This window comes from Cetorhinus maximus, chromosome 18 (genome assembly GCF_964194155.1).
Source record: "Cetorhinus maximus chromosome 18, sCetMax3.hap1.1, whole genome shotgun sequence".
Taxonomy (NCBI): domain Eukaryota; kingdom Metazoa; phylum Chordata; class Chondrichthyes; order Lamniformes; family Cetorhinidae; genus Cetorhinus; species Cetorhinus maximus.
In genome coordinates, this window is record NC_135896.1 from 64671879 (window position 1) to 64691370 (window position 19492).

Consider the following 19492-nt stretch of genomic DNA (forward strand, 5'->3'; position numbering starts at 1 on the left):
GCCTCTTCATTAATGTGCCACGCAAGGAAGCAATAGACATTTGCACTGCATAACTATATCATGGCAATCTAGGTGCACTGCAATTGTCCCAATCTGTGGTTGTTGAACTTATGGACTTGGCAAGTCATGCAGTTGAGATGCCCACATAGACGGTGTTGCCATGGGATCCTCTGTGGGCCCAGAACACACTATCTTTTGTCAGTTTCCACAAGAAACGTATTTTCGATGGAATGACCCCTATCCCTTGCATATTTCCAATACGTGGATGATACGTTTGCTACATTTGAATTTGCCGCTGCATGTAAGAATTTCCTTAGATACCTTTTAATGGGCTCCATCCCAGGCTCAAATTCACCTTCGAAATGGATCAATGAACGAGTTCCCTTTCCTTGACATGCTAATTGAGAAATCTGCTAATGGTTCTCAACTACTGTCTACCGCAAGCCTACCTTCACTGGTCGATACACGCGCTGGGATTCCTGCAGCTCCACACACTAACATTGGCCTTATCGGCAACCTTGTAAATAGGGCCCGAGCCATTTGCTCACCATTCAAGCTTGATGGTGAAATCAGAGCTATCCTGCGGTATAATGGTTACCTCGATCAGATCATTGCTCGCTGTATATTGCACAAACTCACAAAGGGACCTAAGAACGCCATTTTCAATCCTGAAAAGTGACCAGTCGACTTCATTACCCTGTAAGGGTGAAGTGTCTCACATTTGAGCAACAGGTGAAGCTAGCAATTTCACACTGCTACTGTGCAGCAGCGACGCAAGTGGTGTTTGCCATTAACACGATGCTGCTATCGAGCCAAAAACAACCACACAAGTGAGTAATGTGGTTCGGAATTTCAGTGCCAGTGTGATGCCAGGTTCATCGGCTGTATGTCTCAATGACTTGGTGGATCGTATTAAACAGCACGTCACTTCAGCTATTTGCAACAGGCAGAGTACTGACTGCGCTCAACCTGCCTGTGCTTGCAAATATCAGAACATTGAATCACATCTAATGTTGGACGCTGTGATTGGACAACACTTAGTGTAATTTTTAGCACAAATCGGGATTATTTGTTAACGACCAATTTAAGATTAATAGTTAGGCTTGGAATGTGGCTCACTTGTGTACTAGAAGCTACGTATATTCATATTCAGGGCCCTGTTCTTTGAAAACAGAATATGTCCAGACATTGCTTCTTTCAACTTAAAGAAGTTTGGGGGACAACTGCTCCCTGGTGCACTACCCTTGGCAATGCCTCAACCAGTTGGAGTTTACTTGTCAACCAATCGCACTTTTTTCTCATGCAGTATAAATTGCTTTTCCTTTTGAAATTTGGTGTTCTTGTGATTCAGCCCTGATGATTGCAAGTCAAAAGGCTTCAGCATTTTTTCTGTAGCAATACTGAAGTTCTGTACTACCAAGTGACTATTTACAACAACCTTAGTAACTTTTATGGTACAAAGCATGTCTGAATCATGTGTAAGTTCACCTAAGTTAACATGCATGAGTTAGAAATAATCTAATTTAAGTCTTAGTCTGTTCACTTGGGCTGTACAGTAAGTATGCAGGGTGTTGGGTAACTATATGTCTATTTCTCTCAATTTGTGAAATTCCTCCATAATATCAATATGGCAAAAATAATTTTGTCTATTCACCCAGAAAACCTGTATTTGTTTTTGTTCCGCAAACGAGAAAAGTCTGGGTACGGCAGTTTCTGACTGCAGTTTGGCTTAACTGGATAGTTAGTTGAGAATGCAGTGACGTGGCCAAAACAGACTTAAATGTTTCAAGTGTGCTCTAATTGGTGTTTCCTCATGGACTTCTTTACTCTCCTCCTCCTCCTTTATCTCTCACATTATTTCAGTTTCCTTTTTGTAATTTGGAAATACTTTCGGGATGGGCAATGAATACTGAACTAGCCAGCAACACCCACATCCCGTGAAAGACATATATATATATATATATATATATATATATATATAAAAAAACTTGGTTGCTGCTGTTCAAAAGCTTTTCAGTTTGGGAATGAATATGAACTGGTTGATAGATGCACAAAAGTTGAATTTGGGGACAGAATGGGCATGCCCTATTTTCCCTCTTATCAGCCCATGGAAAAATTCTGGCTCCAGACTCGCACTTGCTATGTTTTTTAAAAAAAAATTATTGGCAGCGCAGAATTTTTTTCTAACTTTTAAAAGTTAAATCAAATTGATATATCAGCTAAACTAGTTCTTTTTTTTTTTAGTATCAGTCGGATAGTGCTACTGATGGGGAAGACATGTCAAAATATAGAAACAAATCCGCAAGAGAAATTGAAAAGATGCGCAGGCAAAAGGAAGAAATGAAATCAATAGGTATGCTCTGCTTCACTTTGCACCTGATAGCAGACAGTGGCATATTTCCAGAATTACTATCACTGCCACATGGTAATTTCCCATGAGAGAGCATGAATGCTGGGAGTTCAGCTTTGGATTCTATTTACCCTGCCTTCCCACTTGGGGAAATAGTGCAAATAGGTTGTTTTGCATGATGGGCTAAATGTGAGATTTGAAGGTTAAACGAGGCACTAAGAATGTATCTTTATTAAGCACCTGAGATTGGGGAAAGGGCAGGAGTTGAATCAATTGACTTCAGTTTTGCCAGTATTAAGTTGACAAATGTTTTAACTTCCCTACAGGCATGATGTTGTAAGGCTACAGCTGAAAGCTGCCATAACTACATAATTTCTCCTTAAATTTATCTGTAAGCATACATTAACAGGGCATCAACTTTCAGATCAGATAGAGTCATAGGTGGAGCCTATAGTTACTCTAGCAGTAACAATGTCGTAAAGAAAGAAGCTATTGCAAGGCTTATGCTGCTATGTTGGACCTGAGAGCAGTGGAATAGTGAGCAGACAGTGCCAATGATGTTGACCACTTAAGACAGGAAAATGAGCTGCTTAACATGTCAGTGTTTAAAGAGATTGAAGGCAGATGATGCACTGAGGTCATAAGTAGGATATCCATTTCCTAAGACACAAGGGTTTGTGGGCAGTAGAGTCCAGACATGGTTCAAAGAGAGGCGTTAGATGTAGTTGATTGCCAGGCAAAGGATAGATTGGAGATGGAAGGAATTGGGGGAGGGTGTAATAAGGACTTGATGACCACAGTTTTGAAGAGGGAAATGCATACATTTCTAAAATCAGCCAAGAATATCTCAAAATTGTGCTATTTCATTTTAGTATTTTTAAAATGAAGTTTCCTACAGTGTTAGCTGTTCTTATATTTTACTGAAAGCAAAAAGGAGGAAAGAAGAGGATCTAGCAAATGAGTTAAAGAAAAGAAAGGTGGCATTGGAAGCTAAAAAGAAAGAAAAAGAAGACAAAGAAAAGAAAAAAGAAGAACTAAAGAAAATATTGGAAGAAGAGAAAATGAAAAGGAAAGAAGAAAAGGAACGTCTAAAGTTGGAGAAAGAGAAGGTAATGGATAAAACCTGCAGTTTATAAAACCTGCAGAAACTGTGCAAGATGCAGCCCAGTTCCAAAACTTTCTTCTCAGTTTAAAATGTTTTTGGGAGTTGGCAATACGTGGGTTGCACTTAGGCAGTGCTGTACACCTTTGCCATTTTTCCATTTCATAGGCATAATATATTTGCATTGTTAATTTCTTCATCTGAATTTATGTGCAGTGAGAGACTGGTATGATTTTTTTTGTCAAACTCTGAGGGGAAATTAGGTGAAGGTTATATTTTCTCGTTTGCCAGAAATAATTTAATTCAAAATGGTGTGTGCCAGAAATAATCGTATTTAAAAATGGAAACTATGCTCCATTTATATGTAGAGTTATTATGGAAGACAGATTATAGAAGGTTTTTCTACATATGTTATGAATCATTGATGTAAAGAATAATGTATTTTCATTGGAACAATCTAGGAAAGGGAAAAACTACGAGAAGAAAAGAGGAAATATGCAGAATATCTTAAAGAATGGAATAAGCCCCGTGAAGATATGGAATGTGAGGACTTGAAGGTACCCTTGTAATTTTAAACTTTCTAGTAGTTTTGTATATCCCTCGATAATTTTGAAAATCCTTGAGTTGGCAATAACTAGCTCATCCAATCATTCACCACTGACAAAGTGGCAACAGTGTGTACCATCTACAAGATGCACTGCAGGAACTCACCAAGGCCCCTGAGGCAGCACCTTCCATACCCATGTCCGCTACCATCTAGAAGGACAAGGGCAGCAGACCCACCCTCCCTAACGGCAATATGGATGTATCTACACCACAGACTGCAGCGGTTCAAGTAGGCAGCTTACCACCATGTTCTCAAGGGCAGTTGAGGATGGTCGATCAGTGCTGGCCTAGCCAGCAATGCCCACTTCCCGTAAATGAGTTTTTTTTTAAAAAATGTTCTTAGTCCCTCCAGAAGATGGTGCTCTTATCTCTTTCAAAACATTACAAGCACCATTGCTTGCTTCAACCTCTTACAACAAGCACAGCTTTAATGCAGATCATTGATTCTGGCTCATCATGAGCCACGTCATGGGAAAATATTAAATTTCTTGCAATTGTGTGTTTTCCCTGTACCACTTTTTCCTGTACCATTATTTTTCTCTTGCTTTTGTGGTGTTAACAAGTACTTAAGTAGTTAATGCCTGATAACATGGAGTAAGATGACCATTTTATCTTCCTTGCCATTTAGTCTTTCCACCACACAAGTCAGATAAATTAATTTGGTCATCTATTGTCAGATTTCCTCCTGTTTTTCCCCTACACCTCCTTTTCTCTCCATCCTTCACCTTACTTCACATTCAGACAAATAATGATGATGTGTCTAATATTTGCCTTGTCCATTTTATACTTTCTGCTGCTGTACTGTTTAGTGCTCTGCTAACCTAGTTCTGTTCTGTCCTGCCCTGCTGCTCCTTTCAGTGCAACCTAGTACTCTTCAAATTTAAACTTTTGATAAGTTTGTGAAAATGAAACTTAGCAAGGAAGTGGAGTCCCCATCACTTAAAATGTCCAGGTTTAAAATGAACAGTCACTTGTATAAGCCAAAAAGCAGGTAACAGTTATTCATTTGCAATAACATTAGTTTCAAAGCTGTGAATTATGTCACCTGATGTGCTCTTGTTTCGGGTAGATACGGCTGTATTTACTTATATTCACACCTCATTAAAGTACATTGAATTTAATAATCAAGGTAGACCGCTTCCCTTAAGCTCAGATAGCTTTGATAACTGCATTTGGCTTCTGGTTGTTTCTTTAACCACTACCTTTCATGTTAGTAATTCTTCCATTTTATTTACCTCCATTATATTTGATACTTGCGTTCTGATATCTGTCCCTTTTCCTCTTCCATTCAAATAATTGTTCCCCTCCATTTTGTTGTCCAAGCCAGCATTTGAAATCTGGTTTTCATGTGGAATTGTGGGTTCAGTCCAACAACTCTTAAGTGCTGATGTTTAGAGCTTGTGAACCAGTGTTGGGAATTAAATTTGCAAGTCTTGGGTAGGGATGAGGATTGCCGTTTACTGTTACTGTCTGAATCACTGTATCTCTATTTTCCCCTTTTTTGTAAATTTTGTTTCCCTAATAAAATTGCCACATTTCCTTATAGTATCACCATAACTCAAAATTTATGTTCCTGTTATTCTGGCCATTGTTTATAGCGAGCAAATCATGTTCATACAAATATGCCCTTTATAAGCAGTGAGGATTAAATGTTTAAACATGCTTGCTGGCATTAAATGGGTCCTGAGGGCAATGATGTGGAGGAGGGGAGACAATAGAAACTGGAGAGGTAAATGTGGAGGAAGACAATGAAATGTGGGTTAGGGGTGGGGTGCCAGGGCTGTTGGTGGATGAGGGATGCAAGGGAGACAGGTATCCAGGCAGTGGAATTGTGAACAAGAAAATATTATGGTTGGGGTGGCAAGGTGGGTGTGCAGCAGCAAGGAACTGGTGAGAATGTTAACTTGTCTGGAAGATTTTTGCTGTGATGTGTGTGTCACTAACAAGGCCAGCATTTGTTGATTTGTTGCCTATCCCTGTTGAGAAGGTGGTAGTGAGCCACCTTGTTGAATCGCTGCAGTTCGTGTGATGTAGGTGGGGTTGGAGGTAAACTTGCAGGTAATGATGTTGATGGTGTCGTGTTTTGTCAGAGCTGAACCTGACCAGACAATTGGACAGTATTCCAGCGCACTCCTGACTTTGTGCCTTGTAGATGATGGTCAGGCTTTGGAGAGTTGGCAGGTGAGTTTCTCCCTAAAGAATTCCCAGCCTCTGACCTGCTGTAGTAGCTAGAGTTGGCCCATGGTAACTTCCAGGGATGTCGATAGTGGGGGATTCAGCAATGTTAATGTTGCTGAATGTGAAGGGAGATTGTTAGATTCTCTCCTGTTAAAGATGGTCATTGCTTGGCACTTGTGTGATGCGAATGTTACTTGCCACTTATCAGCCCAGGCCTGAATGTTGTTCAGGCCGTGCTGCATGCAGGCACGGACTGCTTCAGTATCAGAGAGTTCAGGAATGCTTGGTGTTTGGTAGCAATCATCAGTGAACATCCCCACTTCTGACCTTTATGAAAGGAAGCTAATTGAAGGTGCTGAAGAATAAATGCAGTTTTGTCCTAGTTTCAAAATCAGTGTTCTATCAAGTTTGCTTCTATAAAAATGTAGTTGATCTTTTGCATTTCAAATATTTTGGCTGTGGTTCAAAACTTTACACTTTATCTTCTGCTTGCGTTTTGTGTTGTTTCCTTTTTACCTTGATGAAAACTAAATAATTTGTCACTCTTGTCTTTAGAGCTACTGACTGCTCAGCAGTATTTAATTTCTTGAATCAATTTTCAATTTCAAGATTATTAAACCACATAATTTGGAAAAAAGCTACATTTTAAAGTTTACGTTTTAAAGCTGCGTGTATTCATAAAAGCTTAAAGGAACAGAGATGAAGGTAATTATAAGTCACAGTTCTTGTTTAGACTTGCCCAAAATATCCTTTGTTGGCTATTCTTTGTGATTGAGCATGTTGCATCCATTCTGTTCTGGCAGTTCTTGACCCCAGGCATTCAGGGAGTGTTTGGCATGGGACATCAACTGGTTGGTGAACATCCTGTTTTTTTTAAAATCTTATGGCTCTTTTGTCATAAGACTTCTTATTGGCAAGCAAATTTGTAATGATAACACTGAACAGTTTCCTGGTTGCATTTGAATAAATACTGTAAAATATTCATTGCATGAGTTTTTTTCCACTCAATAGGAACTTCCAATTCCAACACCTGTAAAGACCAGGTTACCGTCAGAGCTTTTTGGTGATGCATTAATGGTTCTGGAGTTTTTACATGCATTTGGAGACCTGTTTGACCTCCAGGATGAGTTTCCAGATGGCATGACTCTAGGTAATGCTTCTGTATGAAATATGTAGTACGAAAAATGTACAGTAATGGGGAATATTTTTGATAGCCTACATTTCTACCCCAGGTTTATCCAACAATAGGCAAAAATCTGTATTTGTCTTTGGGGCTCTAAGACACGGTAGCAAAGTTATATTTGTTGACTATCCCGAGTTGTTTTGGAGGTTGAATTATTGCATTTCTTATGATGATGGATTGAATATCAATCCAGCATCAATGAAAATCGTGATACAAGTCCCACTCAGGGCAGTTTGTTACTTGAAAACTGTTCTCATAACACTGTTGCTCTCGGTGGTAGGGATTGTGCTTTCTGCAGCCACAGTGTGCTGGTGGCAGATGACATAATCTAGAGTCCAGTAGCAGGTACAATGATAAAGCAAACTTTACAGATGACGTTGAGCTTCTTGAGTGTTGGGGCTGCATCCATTATTATCACACTCCTGATTTGAGCCTTCTAGATGATGTAAAAACTTTTGAGAGGTCAGGAGATGAGCTGCTCATTTGTGTCCAGCTCTTGTAGCCAAAGTGATGTTGATGACTGATCCATTTAAGTTTCTGTATTAATTTGAAATTGTTTTTCTTTGAAACCTTTTGTCATGTTTTGTTGTTTCTCAATAGTCATGTTGGACGGTGGTAGGAAATTTTCTCTCATAAAGCTGCAATGTTCCATAACGTGCCTTGGATGCATAGGTTAGAACTAAAATAGCTTACTTTTAGGGAGAAATTCCTCATGCAAAAGAAACTCTTTATAATACATCAAAAACATAGCTGCAAGTTTCATTAATGAAACCTTCTGAGGTGCTCATTATCTGTTGTCCCTGAGTGGTAGTCATTTATGTTAAGTCAATTTAGTGCTGCTTGTCTAACTTTGATTTTAGTGCAAAAAGTCTTGTAACCTATATATGTCTTGTTTATAGAATGCTTATGGTTGCAAGATATATTGCTGAAAGATTTCATTTAAGATCTGATGATTTTTTTTTGCTGATTAATTCACAGAGAGCCTCGAGGAAGCACTTGTTGGAAATGACACTGAAGGACCACTCTGTGAATTGCTGTTTTTTTTCCTAACTGCAATTTTTCAGGCACATGCTGAGGAAGAGGAAGTAGCCAAAGAACAGTTAAAAGAGGCTGATCCAAAAGGTTTGAGATTGTTCCATGTCTGGTGCAAAGTTATTTACTAAAACAGTGTAACCAGGAAATTATGCTGACATTTACATCAGTCTTCCAGTCAGGGGTTATGTCAAAATCCCTTGAGAATCTCATTAGCATACATGAAGACCAGCATAAAACAGGTGGAAATCAGAATAAACCTTTGGTAATGTCAAGTTGCATCATATGCCTTCAAGTCCCTTTTTTATGAATGGGACATAGCCACACATGGAGACCATTTAGCCACTCGAGCCTGTTCCACCATTCAGTGAGATCGTGGCTGATCTGTGACCTAACTCCACATATGGTCTTTGCCCGGTGTTCTTGGTTAACAAAAATCTATTAGTCTTGGTTTTAAAATTAACAAATGATCTAGCATAATAGCAGTTTTTGGAAGAAGGTTCCAAACTTTCTCCACACAATTTGTGTGTAAAAGTGTTTGCTAATTTCATTCCTGAAAGATTCAGGTCTAATTTATAGACTATGCTCTTCGTCCTCGGCCCCCCAACAAGCAGAATATGCTGGGAACCCACCAAAATGCGATCCGCTATAGCACAGAACTTGGCATAACACAGGCATGTCTTGGACCTCAAAATTTTCATTGTGTGAATGGAGATATGCGCATGCCTCTCCCTCATTACGAACACAGCCATCCACTATTCAAAACAAAAGATATTAAAAGCACCCTTTTAATCATTTGTTTGATTTTACACAGTGTGTGCTTTATCCATTTACTTTGGAGCATGCTGACTGGAAACTGTAGGGATATGCACTCGGTATTGACCCTGGTACTGATGGGATCAAGCCTGAGTGCTAGCGTATGAAATAACAAGCCCTCACCTATAACGTGGTCTCATTGCTGTGGACCCAATAGATTTGATGGGATCCCAGTGTAGTTTCTATCTATCCTATCTGTTGCCCTTAATATCTTGAAAACCTATCACTGCAAAACCATCTAAATTCCAGGGACCCTAGCTTGTGTCACCTCTCCTCTTAATTTCACTCTTGGGGGCCTAGGTATCATTTTTGTATATCTACGCTGCACTCCCTCGACGGCCAACATATCCTTATGTATGGTGCCCAGAACTCCCCTTAGTACCCCTGTGATCTAACCAGGGCTTTGTATAGCTGAAGCATGATTTCTACCTGCTTGTATTGTACCTAGTTCTGTCAGCATGCCATTAGCCTTTTGGAATATTTTCTGTGCCTGTTCATGGCAATTTAATGATCTATGTACATGAACTTCAAGTCTCTTTGGATCTTCACTATTTCAAGCTCTTCACCATTTAGAAAGTACCTTGTTCTATCCTTTTTTAGGTCCACAGTGGATGACCTCACATTTGCCTACATGAAAATTCAGTTGCCACAGTTTTGCCCATTCATTTAGTTTATCAATATGTCTCTGTAATGTCACACTTCTATCTACTCTGTTTACAATGCTGTCAATACTTGTAATGTTGGCAAATTTGAATATGTTTCTATCCCATCATTTTAAGCCAAGAATAAATATGATGAATAGTTGAGGCCCCAGTACAGATTGTTGTGGGACACCATTAGCCATGTCCTGTCTATTATCCTTAATCTCTGTCTCCTGCTTCACCAGTTTCCTAACCAGGTCAGTAATTTTCCTTCGGTTCCATGCACTTCAGCTTTAGATAATGATCTCTTGTGAGGGACTTTATGGACTGCCAAAAGGCATTTGATATAAATAACATCCATAAACATTTCCCTTTCATAAAATCAACTGGTGTTCAGCAGGCATAAGTTACCTTTTACAAATCCAAACTGGCTCTCCAATTAGCTGAAAATTTTGACCTATGTAATTTTTCAATCTAAAGAAACAGTTCCTGAATAGAGGGAACATTGGAAGATCTACAACTTCTTACCTACTTCCATTAAAACCCTGGCATGGAAACCATCAGGTCCTGGGGATCTGTTGCTTTTTAGTCCTCTTAATTTCTCCTTTGCTTTTAACTTATGTTAATTTTGTTGAGTCCCTGTCCCTGATTGAATACTAAATTCTTTAGAATGTCTGGCATGCTGATCTCTTCCTCCACTGTAAATACTGATGCAAAGTCATTCTTCGTCTGCCATTTTCTTATCTTCAAAGGAAGTTTTTGAGGCCCACTCCTTTCTGAACGTAATTATTAAAGTTATCAATTTTGACGTTCCATGCACGTTTATTCTATACACTTTTTTTTGTAGCTCTTACTGTCTGTTTAGTCACCCTATGCTGTTTTATCCTCTGCCAGAATCTGTTGCTTTTGGGGTTTTTGGATGCTTTTCCTTTTAGCTTGATGCTGTCACTTACCTCTTTAGTTGTCTATGGCTGTCTTTTTTAGATAGTAGAGTTCTTGCCCCTTTGAGCTATTAACTAACTGGTTTTGAATCACGTTAAATTATTTTTGAGCACTTCCCACTGTTCACCTGTCATTTTACCCGTTAAAAGGATTTTCTCAGTTTACTGTGCAAAGTCAGCCTGCCTTAAATCTAGAATCTTAGCGTTTTCACATTTCTACTTTTCAAACACTACGTTGAATCTGATGATACTGTGATTGCTGTTAGATAAATACCGGTAGGCTGTTAAATAAATCTGGCTCATTACTCATCATGAAATCTAATATGGCCTGCTCCCTGGTTGGCTCCGGGGCACATTGTTGCAAAAGAACAGCCCAGGATACTCTGAACCTATTCACTACCTTTCTGACGTGCTAGTGTGAAAGTTATAATCCTCCTTTAAAAACCACCCTGCCTTTGCTACGTGCTTTTCTAATCTGCATTTAGACAGTTTACTACTTCACAGCTGCTGTCGTCTTAAATCTTTTTCTTTTTCTTAATTCTGCCCGTAAAGTCTCCACGGCCGATCTCCGTGTCTACACTTCATAATATAGGAAACGGGGCAGCCAGTTTGTGCACAACAAGGTCCCACAAACAGCACTGTGATAGTGACCAGGTAATTGGTTTTGTAATGTTGATTGAGGGGCAGTGTTCCTTCTAAACTGCGCAGCTGCACAGCAACCTGAATGCTCCTGTCCAGTGCATGCACAAATCAGTATTTCTGAGTTACCAAGTGCGCACAGCTGCACAAAATAATTAGATGGCCTCCACACTTTAACGAGTGGTTGTGCACTTCTTTTAAAAAAAAAAGGGGGGTGGCATTGTTGGGAGAGAAATGCTGGCCAGAACACTGGGGTTCACGTGTTCTCACCAAGGAGAGTGGCTAAAGTAAATGTTGATCCCTTAGAGGCAAAAACAGAAGGAATTATGGGAATGAGGAAATGGCAAATACATTATTTTGTGTCTTGTCATTATAAATTCTAGTATGGTCAGACAAAGTCAAAATGGTTTTATCAAAGGGAAATCGGGTTTGACAAATATTAGTTTTTCAAGGCTGTAACTAGTAGGGGTAGATAAATGCTGAACCAGTTGATGTATTACACTTGGATTTCCAAAAGGCATTTTAACCAAAAGGTTAAAATGCAAAATAAAGGCTCATGGAGTTGGGGGTAATATGTCAGCATGGATGGATGATTGGTTAATGGACAAAAAGAAGAGAGTAGGAATCAATGAGGCATTTTCAAGTTGGCAGTCTGTAACTAGTGGAATGCCACAAGAGCACAAGAAATAGGAGCGGGATTAGACCATATGGCCCGTTAAGCCTGCTCCACCATTCAATACAATTGTGGCTGATCTTGGGCTTCAACTCCACTTTCCCACCCGATTAATTTATGCTGAGACTCCACGGATCTGTCCGTCCCAGCCTTAAATGTATTTAATGATGGAGCATCCACAATCCTCTTGGGTAGAGAATTCTGAAGATTCACATCCCTTTGAGTGAAGTAATTTCTCCTTGGCTCAGTCCTAAATGCTCAGCCCGTTATCCTGAGATTGTACCCCTGTGTTTCAGATTCCCCAACCAATGGGGAGTCTACCCCTGTCTACCTTATCAAGCACCTTCAAAATCTTGTATGTTTCAATGATATCACCTCTCATTCTTCCAAACTGCAGAGAATATAGACCCAATTTACTCAGCTTCTCATCATTGAGCAACCCCCTCATCCCAGGGAACAGTTTAGTAAACTGTTGCTGTACTGTCTCCAATGCAAGAATATTGTTCCTTTAAATATGGAGAACAAAATTGCATACAGTATTCCAGATGTGGTCTTGCTGTATCCCTGTATAATTGGAGCAAGACTACTTTATTCCTACATTCCAATCTTGCAATGAAGGCCAATAGGCCATTTGCCTTCCTAATTGCTTGCTGTACCTGCCTGCTAACTGTCTGCATTAAAAGGTTATTGTGTAAAATAAATGTTCATGGTATAAGGGGTAACATTGGCATGGATAGAAGATTGGCTAGCTAACCAGAAGCAGTTAGTATAAATGGACCTTTTTTGGGGTGGCAGGATGTGACAAGAGGTGTGCCACGGGATCAGTGCTGGGGCTTCAATTTTTTTTTACTTTCTAAATGACTTGAAGAGACCAAAGGCATGGTTGCTAAATTTGCTGACGATGCAATGATAGGTAGGAAAGAAAATTGTGAAGAGGATATAAGGAGGCTATAAAGGGTCGTAGGTTAAGTGAGTGGGCAAAGACCTGGCAAATGGAGTATAATGTGGGAAAATGTGAAATTGTCCACTTTGGCAGGAAGAATAAAAGAGAAGCTTATCTAAATGATGAGAGATTGCAGAGGAATCTGGGTGTCCTAGAGTATGAATCACAAAAGGTTAGTATGCAGGTGCAGCAAGTAATTAGGAAAGCTAATAGAATGTTATCTTTCATTGTGAGAAGAACTGATTACAAAAGTAGGGAGGTTATGCTTCAGGGTACTGGCAAGACCACATCTGGAGTACTCTGCAATATTGCTCTCTTTATTCAAGCAAAATGTAAATGCGTTAGAAGCAGTTCAGAGAAGGTTTACCAGGAATGGGTGGGTTGTCCTGTGATGAAAGGTTGGACAGGTTGGGCTTGTATCCACTGGACTTTAGAAAAGTAAGAAGCGGCTTAATCAAAACCTTTAAGATCCTGAGGGGCCTTGACAGGGTGACTGTGGAGAGGATGTTTCCTCTTGTGGGAGAATTCAGAACTCTGGTTTCACTGTTTAAAAATAAGGGATGGCTTAATTAAGACACATGAGATATGTTTTCTCTAAGGCCTTTGGGACACTCTTCCTCAAGAGGCGGTGGAAGCAGAGTCTTCGAATATTTTTGAGGCAAAGCTAGATAAATTCTTGACGAACAAGGGGTGAAACATAGAAAAAAAGACAAGTTTTTGGGGGTTGGCAGGAATGTGGGGCTGAGGTTACAATCAGATCAGCCATGACATTAAACGGCAGAGGAGGCTCGAGGGGCCCAGTGACCTACTCCTAATTCGTATGTACATATTCCTTGTACGAGCACACCTGAGCTCTCTGAACATTAACGTTTATCATTTTCACACCTATTTTTAAAAAGAATTCTGCTTGACTATTTTTAGAACCGAAGTGAATAACCTCACTTCCCCATATTATATTTCATCAGTCACTTTGTTGCCCACTCATTTAACCTGTCTATTTTTGTATCCTCCCCACAGCTTACTTTTCCACCCAGCTTTGTATCAACAGCAAACTTAGATACATTACTGTCTCTTCATGTAAATCATTAATATAGATTGTAAATAGTTGAGGCCCCAGCACTGATCCTTGCAGCACTAAGTCACAGCTTCTCAATTTGAAAATGCCCTGTTTCTGTCCACTCTTTGCCTCCTGTCCATTAACCAATCCTCTATCCATGCTAATATATTACGCCCAACTTGATGAGCCCCTTTCTTGCCTATTAACCTTTTGTGTGGCACCTTATCAAATGCCTTTTGGAAATCCAAGTGTACTACTTCCATTGGATTCCCCTTTATCCCAATATTTACATGCTCAAAAAACTCTAATAAATCTGGATTTCCTTTTCATAAAACCATGTTGAATGAAATAAGGACATTAGTGAAAAAGGACCTGGCCTCAGAAAATCATGAAGTAGAATCCAGTCTGGATAGAAATTAAGAATAACAAGTCAGAAAACACTGGTGGTAGGAGTTTTTTTAGGCCCCCTAACAGTAGTTATACCATTAGGCAGAGCAATAAACAAGAAATTATTGCAGCCTGTAACAAAGGTGATATAATATGTGGGGGATTTTAATCTTCATATAAACTGGGACAAGAAAATTGGCAAGAGTGGTCTAGAAGATGAGTTAGTAGAATGCTTTTGTGACAGTTTCCGCGAAAGTACTAGGCTTTTCTAAGTGCATTGTTAAGATTTCCTTAATAATAGATTCCAGCATTTTCCCAATAACTGATGTTAGGCTATGTTTTCTCTCCTCCCTCCTTTGTTGAAGACCATTGTAACATTTGCCAACTTCCAATCTGATGGTATCGCTCCCGAATCTAAGGAATTTTGAAAAATCTTAACTGCTATCTCTGGCTACCTCTCTTGGATTCCTAGGGTGTAGGGCATCAGGCCCTGGGCATTTGTCAAATTTCAGTCCCTTAAGTTTCTCCAATACTATTCCTCTGCTGATATGAATTACCTTAATTTCCTCACTCTTTTAGGCCCTAGGTTACCCTCTATTTCTGGCATGCAACTTGTCTGTCATCATGCTGGAAGAACCCATATTTGTTCAATGTCTCTGTCATTTCCTCATTCCCCATGATAATTTCTCCTGTCTCTGCTTCTAAGGGACCAACTCTCTTCCTTTTTATACACTTATAAAAACTCTTACAACCTTTTATTTTATTCTTGGCAGTTTAATCTCATTCTATTTTTGCCCTGTTAATCAATTTTTGGTGGCCTTTTGTTTGTGATTGGAGTACGTCACTTTCAAACTTAATATGGAATTCAATGGTATAATGATGACTCTTTCCCCGTGGATCTTTTACTATGACTTTAGTAATTAACTCTGCCTGATCACACAATATTAGGTCGGTTTCACAAGTATTGCTCCGGAAACTGTCACAAAAACATTCTACAAACTCATCTTCTAGACCACTCTTGCCAATTTGCTTGTCCCAGTCTGTGAAGATTAAAATCTCCCACATATTACATCACCTTTGTTACAGGCTGCAATAATTTCTTGTTTATTGCTCTGCCTAATGGCATAACTACTGTTAGGGGGCCTAAAAATTCCTACCACCAGTGTTTTCTGACTCTTGCTGTTCATAATTTCCACCCATACTGGATTCTACTTCATGATTTTCTGAGGTCAGATCCTTTCTCACTAATGTCCTTATTTTATTCTTCACTATCAGGGCTACCCCCCCTCTTTTGCCATTCTGTCTGTCTTGCTGAAATATTGTGTACCCTGGAATGTTTATTTAGTTGCTTGATTGTACAGAATCTGAGTATTGCTGGAAAAAGAGGCATGCTGTTGAAGCTTTTTATCTTGCATTCATCAGGGCACATGCAAGAATGCCAAATCTCAAAGAGAACACCAATTTATACTGCATGAGAAAATGGGTGCTGATTGGTTGGCAAGTCAGCTTTGGCTGAGATGTTGCAGTGCTGAATGCACCAGGGAACTATTGTCTCCCTTGCTTTTGTTTATTCAAAAAAAGGTACAATGTCTGGACATAATCCTTTTGCCTGCAGAAAACCGGTCCCTGCGTACGAATATATGTAGCTTCTGGAAGGCATAAATTAGCTCCATTCTGAGCCTGACTGATGATCTTAAAGTGGTTGTTCATGCAAGTCTTAGCACAGTTTGGATCGTTCAGCAAATGCTGTCCAATTGCGGAATTGCATCTAACCTTAGACATGGGCCGAATCTTCTGTGGGATGGCATTCGCTGTCAGATTGCTACAGTATTCTTTTTCACTTAATTTAGACTGGAGCTGCACATTTCTCACCCTGACTTCTGACTAGGGTCTGCTGAGAAATGTGCAGAGTAGCTGCTCCTGGAGGCTGTTGGTGCAGTGTAGGATCATCGGGGAAGGTGAGGCCAAGCCCCCTTTTATGACACTAGCTGCCTATTCCAATAGGGTTAAATGTCCCAGCCACTTTGACAAGCTGGGAGAGAAGGTGTGTAAGTTAAGTGGGTGATGGGGTGGGGTGGTTTGGAGGGGTAGTCGGGTGGTTTTGTTGGGGTGGGCTAGTTGAGGGCTGGGACATGAGTCAGGGGGGTGGGTGGGGTCCAGTGGGGGCTCGAAAAGGGTTGGGCCCATGCATGAGTGCGTGCAATTTACAGCGCGCAATGATCTGATTGGGGTAGCCATTATCCCACGGGGTAGCTTTCCGCACTATTTGGGCGTCAAGCTTGCACGGTGGGCAAATGGCTCAGATCCTACTTAAAAGATTACAGCTAAGGCCCATTTTAATAGTGTATAGAGCTGTAGGGATCTTAATGTTTATATTGGTAGTGAAAGAAAACTTGCGGTTGTGAAGAAACCATTAGCAGATTACTTAACTAGCAAGTCGAGTAAAGGGAGCTCGTTAGACTGCCCCATTTCAAAGGTGAATTTAAGTGTGTGATGGAGTGCATTCAGGTGTGTAAGGAAATTCTGAAGTGCAGCTGCAGATTCAAATATAGCAAGCGTGTCACCTGTGTGTTGGAAATATGCAAAGGTTAGGATGAAAATCTTAATGAGAGCTGGGCCTAGACAAGATCCCGTGGCAATGCCATCTGTTAGGGCATACAAAGTGTGATTAAAGCTGAACTGAACTGCACATGCTGCTGACTTCATAAGTTCAATGAATACAGATTCAGAACATGGTGGCACATCTAGATTGCCATGATATAGTTATGCACTCAAATGTCTATGGCTTCCTTGAGCAGTACATCAGTGTATAGGCTCACAATGTTGAATGAGCACATTGACACAGCATTGCTGTCGATAGGCAGGTTATATAGTCTTCAGGAAGGTGAAGGAATCTTTCACCATGTATGTGGAATGGTCAGAACTGGTTGTAACAGCTGGCCCAACCATTTGGCCAATTCATGTGCAGAGCCAGTCATAGAGATTGTAATAGGGCATCAATTTTGTGTGTCTTGGATAGCCCATACATACGTAAATACAGTGAGCCATGAGGACAAATCCTATCATATACATCACAAGACAGCTCGTTACTCTTACACAAGTCAACAAATGTTTTTCTAACTTGCGTTCGAGCAAGGCTGAGTGGTCATGTTTGGCAGCGGGTCCAATCAAAACAAATTTGGATCTGTCATTAAGAATGTTGTGCATTTTGTCAATTTGTCATGCTTGTTGAAGATGACTATTCCAATGCCTTTCTCCGGCTTGCAAATATGTATGGGTTGGCATTGAGGCCACACATCCCCACCAGACATTTGCGCTGCATGTGAAAATCGCACAAGTTATTGGGTATCCCACAATATGCAACTCTCAGCAGGTGACGGATGGCGTATAATGTGAGGAAATTAGGTTATTCACTTTGGTAATAAGTATAGAAAAGCAGAATATTTTTTAAAAGACATGAAACTTATGAATGTTGGTGTCCCCAGATCCTCATGGACTTCATCCTAGGATCTTAAAAGGAGTGGCTGCTGAGATAGTAGATACATTGGTTTTAATTTTCCACAATCCCCTAGATTCTGGAAAGGTCCCATCAGATTGGAAAATAGTGAATGTGACTCCTCTATTCAAGAAAGGAAGGAGACAGAGAGCAGGAAATTATAGGCCAGTTAGCTTAACCTCTGTCATAGGGAAGTTGCTACAATCTATTATTAAGGAGGCTGATGCAGGGCACTTTGAAAATCTCAATGCAATAAAACAGGGTCAACATGGTTTTTTGAAAGGTAAATCATAATTTATCGGAGTTTTTTGAGGAAGTAACAAACAGGCTGGGCCTGTATCCATTAGAATTTAGAAGATAGAGAGATGGTCTTAGTGAAACATACAAGATCCTGAGAGGACTTAAATGGGTGGATGCTGAAAGGATGTTTCCCTTTGTGGGTGAGACTAGAACTGAAGGGGACAGTTTAAAAATAAGGGGTCTCCCATTTAAGATGGGGATGAGAAGAAATTTTTTCTGAGGGTTGTGAATCCTGAGAGTGGTGGAGGCAGGGTCAATTCATATTTTTAAGGCAGTGGTAGATTCTTGACTAATAAGGGAGTCAGAGGGGTTATCAGGGGTGGGTGGAATGTGGAGTTGAGGTTACAATTATATCAGCCATGATCTTGAATGGCGGAGCAGGCTCAAGGGGCCAAATTCTACTTCGCATGCTCAGAGGGACTTTGATATATTCATACAAGGAACACAGCATGCACGTAGAGCAAGCAATTAGGAAGGCAAATTGTATGTTGGCCTTTTATTTACAAGAGGATTAGTGTACAAGAATAGGAGGGGGGGTGGGGTGCGGGGAGGAGGGGTGGTCTTGCTGCAGTTGTCCAGGATGTTGGAGAACTGTGTGCAGTTTTGGTCATATTTAAGGAAGGATATACTTCCATTGGTCACTATATTGGTTCCTGGGCTGAGAGGCTTGTCCTTTGAAAGTCTGAGTAAACTGGGCCTATACTTTCTGGAGTTTTGAAGAATGAGACGTGATACCTTTTGAAATACAAGATTCTTGACAGCTAAGTGATGGTTTCCCTGGATGGGGAATCCAGAACACAGGTCACAGTCTTGAGATAAGATCATTTAAGACTGGTATGAGAAGAGATTTCTTCTTCGGAGGATTGTGAATGTTTGGAATTTTCCATCCCAGAGGTTTGTGGAGGCTTCATCGTTGAGTATGTTTAAGATTAAGATAAATTTTTGATATCCCTGGGATTATGGGGAGTAGCTGGAAAAATGGAGGTAAGGGTGAAGATCAGCCATGATTGTATTGCGTGGCAGAGTAGGCTGAAGGGGCTGTATGATCTTCTGTTCATATGGATAACTCCCCTGCCTCTTCAAAACAGTCCCATGGGATCTTATACATTCAGCTGAGGGGGCTTTGGAATAATATCTCATCCAGTGCA

At 40.2% G+C, this 19492-nt stretch overlaps 1 protein-coding gene across 1 annotated transcript in view; it reads left to right on the plus strand.

Annotated features, from left to right (window-relative positions):
- baz1a (bromodomain adjacent to zinc finger domain, 1A) overlaps positions 1-19492 on the plus strand; it is a 104854-nt gene that overhangs the window by 23634 nt on the left and 61728 nt on the right. The window contains exons 8-12 of the mRNA XM_078562816.1: positions 2245-2353; positions 3278-3459; positions 3914-4009; positions 7248-7386; positions 8398-8541. Coding sequence (XP_078418942.1) covers positions 2245-2353; positions 3278-3459; positions 3914-4009; positions 7248-7386; positions 8398-8541 — 670 coding nt within the window. The remainder of the gene's footprint in view (positions 1-2244; positions 2354-3277; positions 3460-3913; positions 4010-7247; positions 7387-8397; positions 8542-19492) is intronic.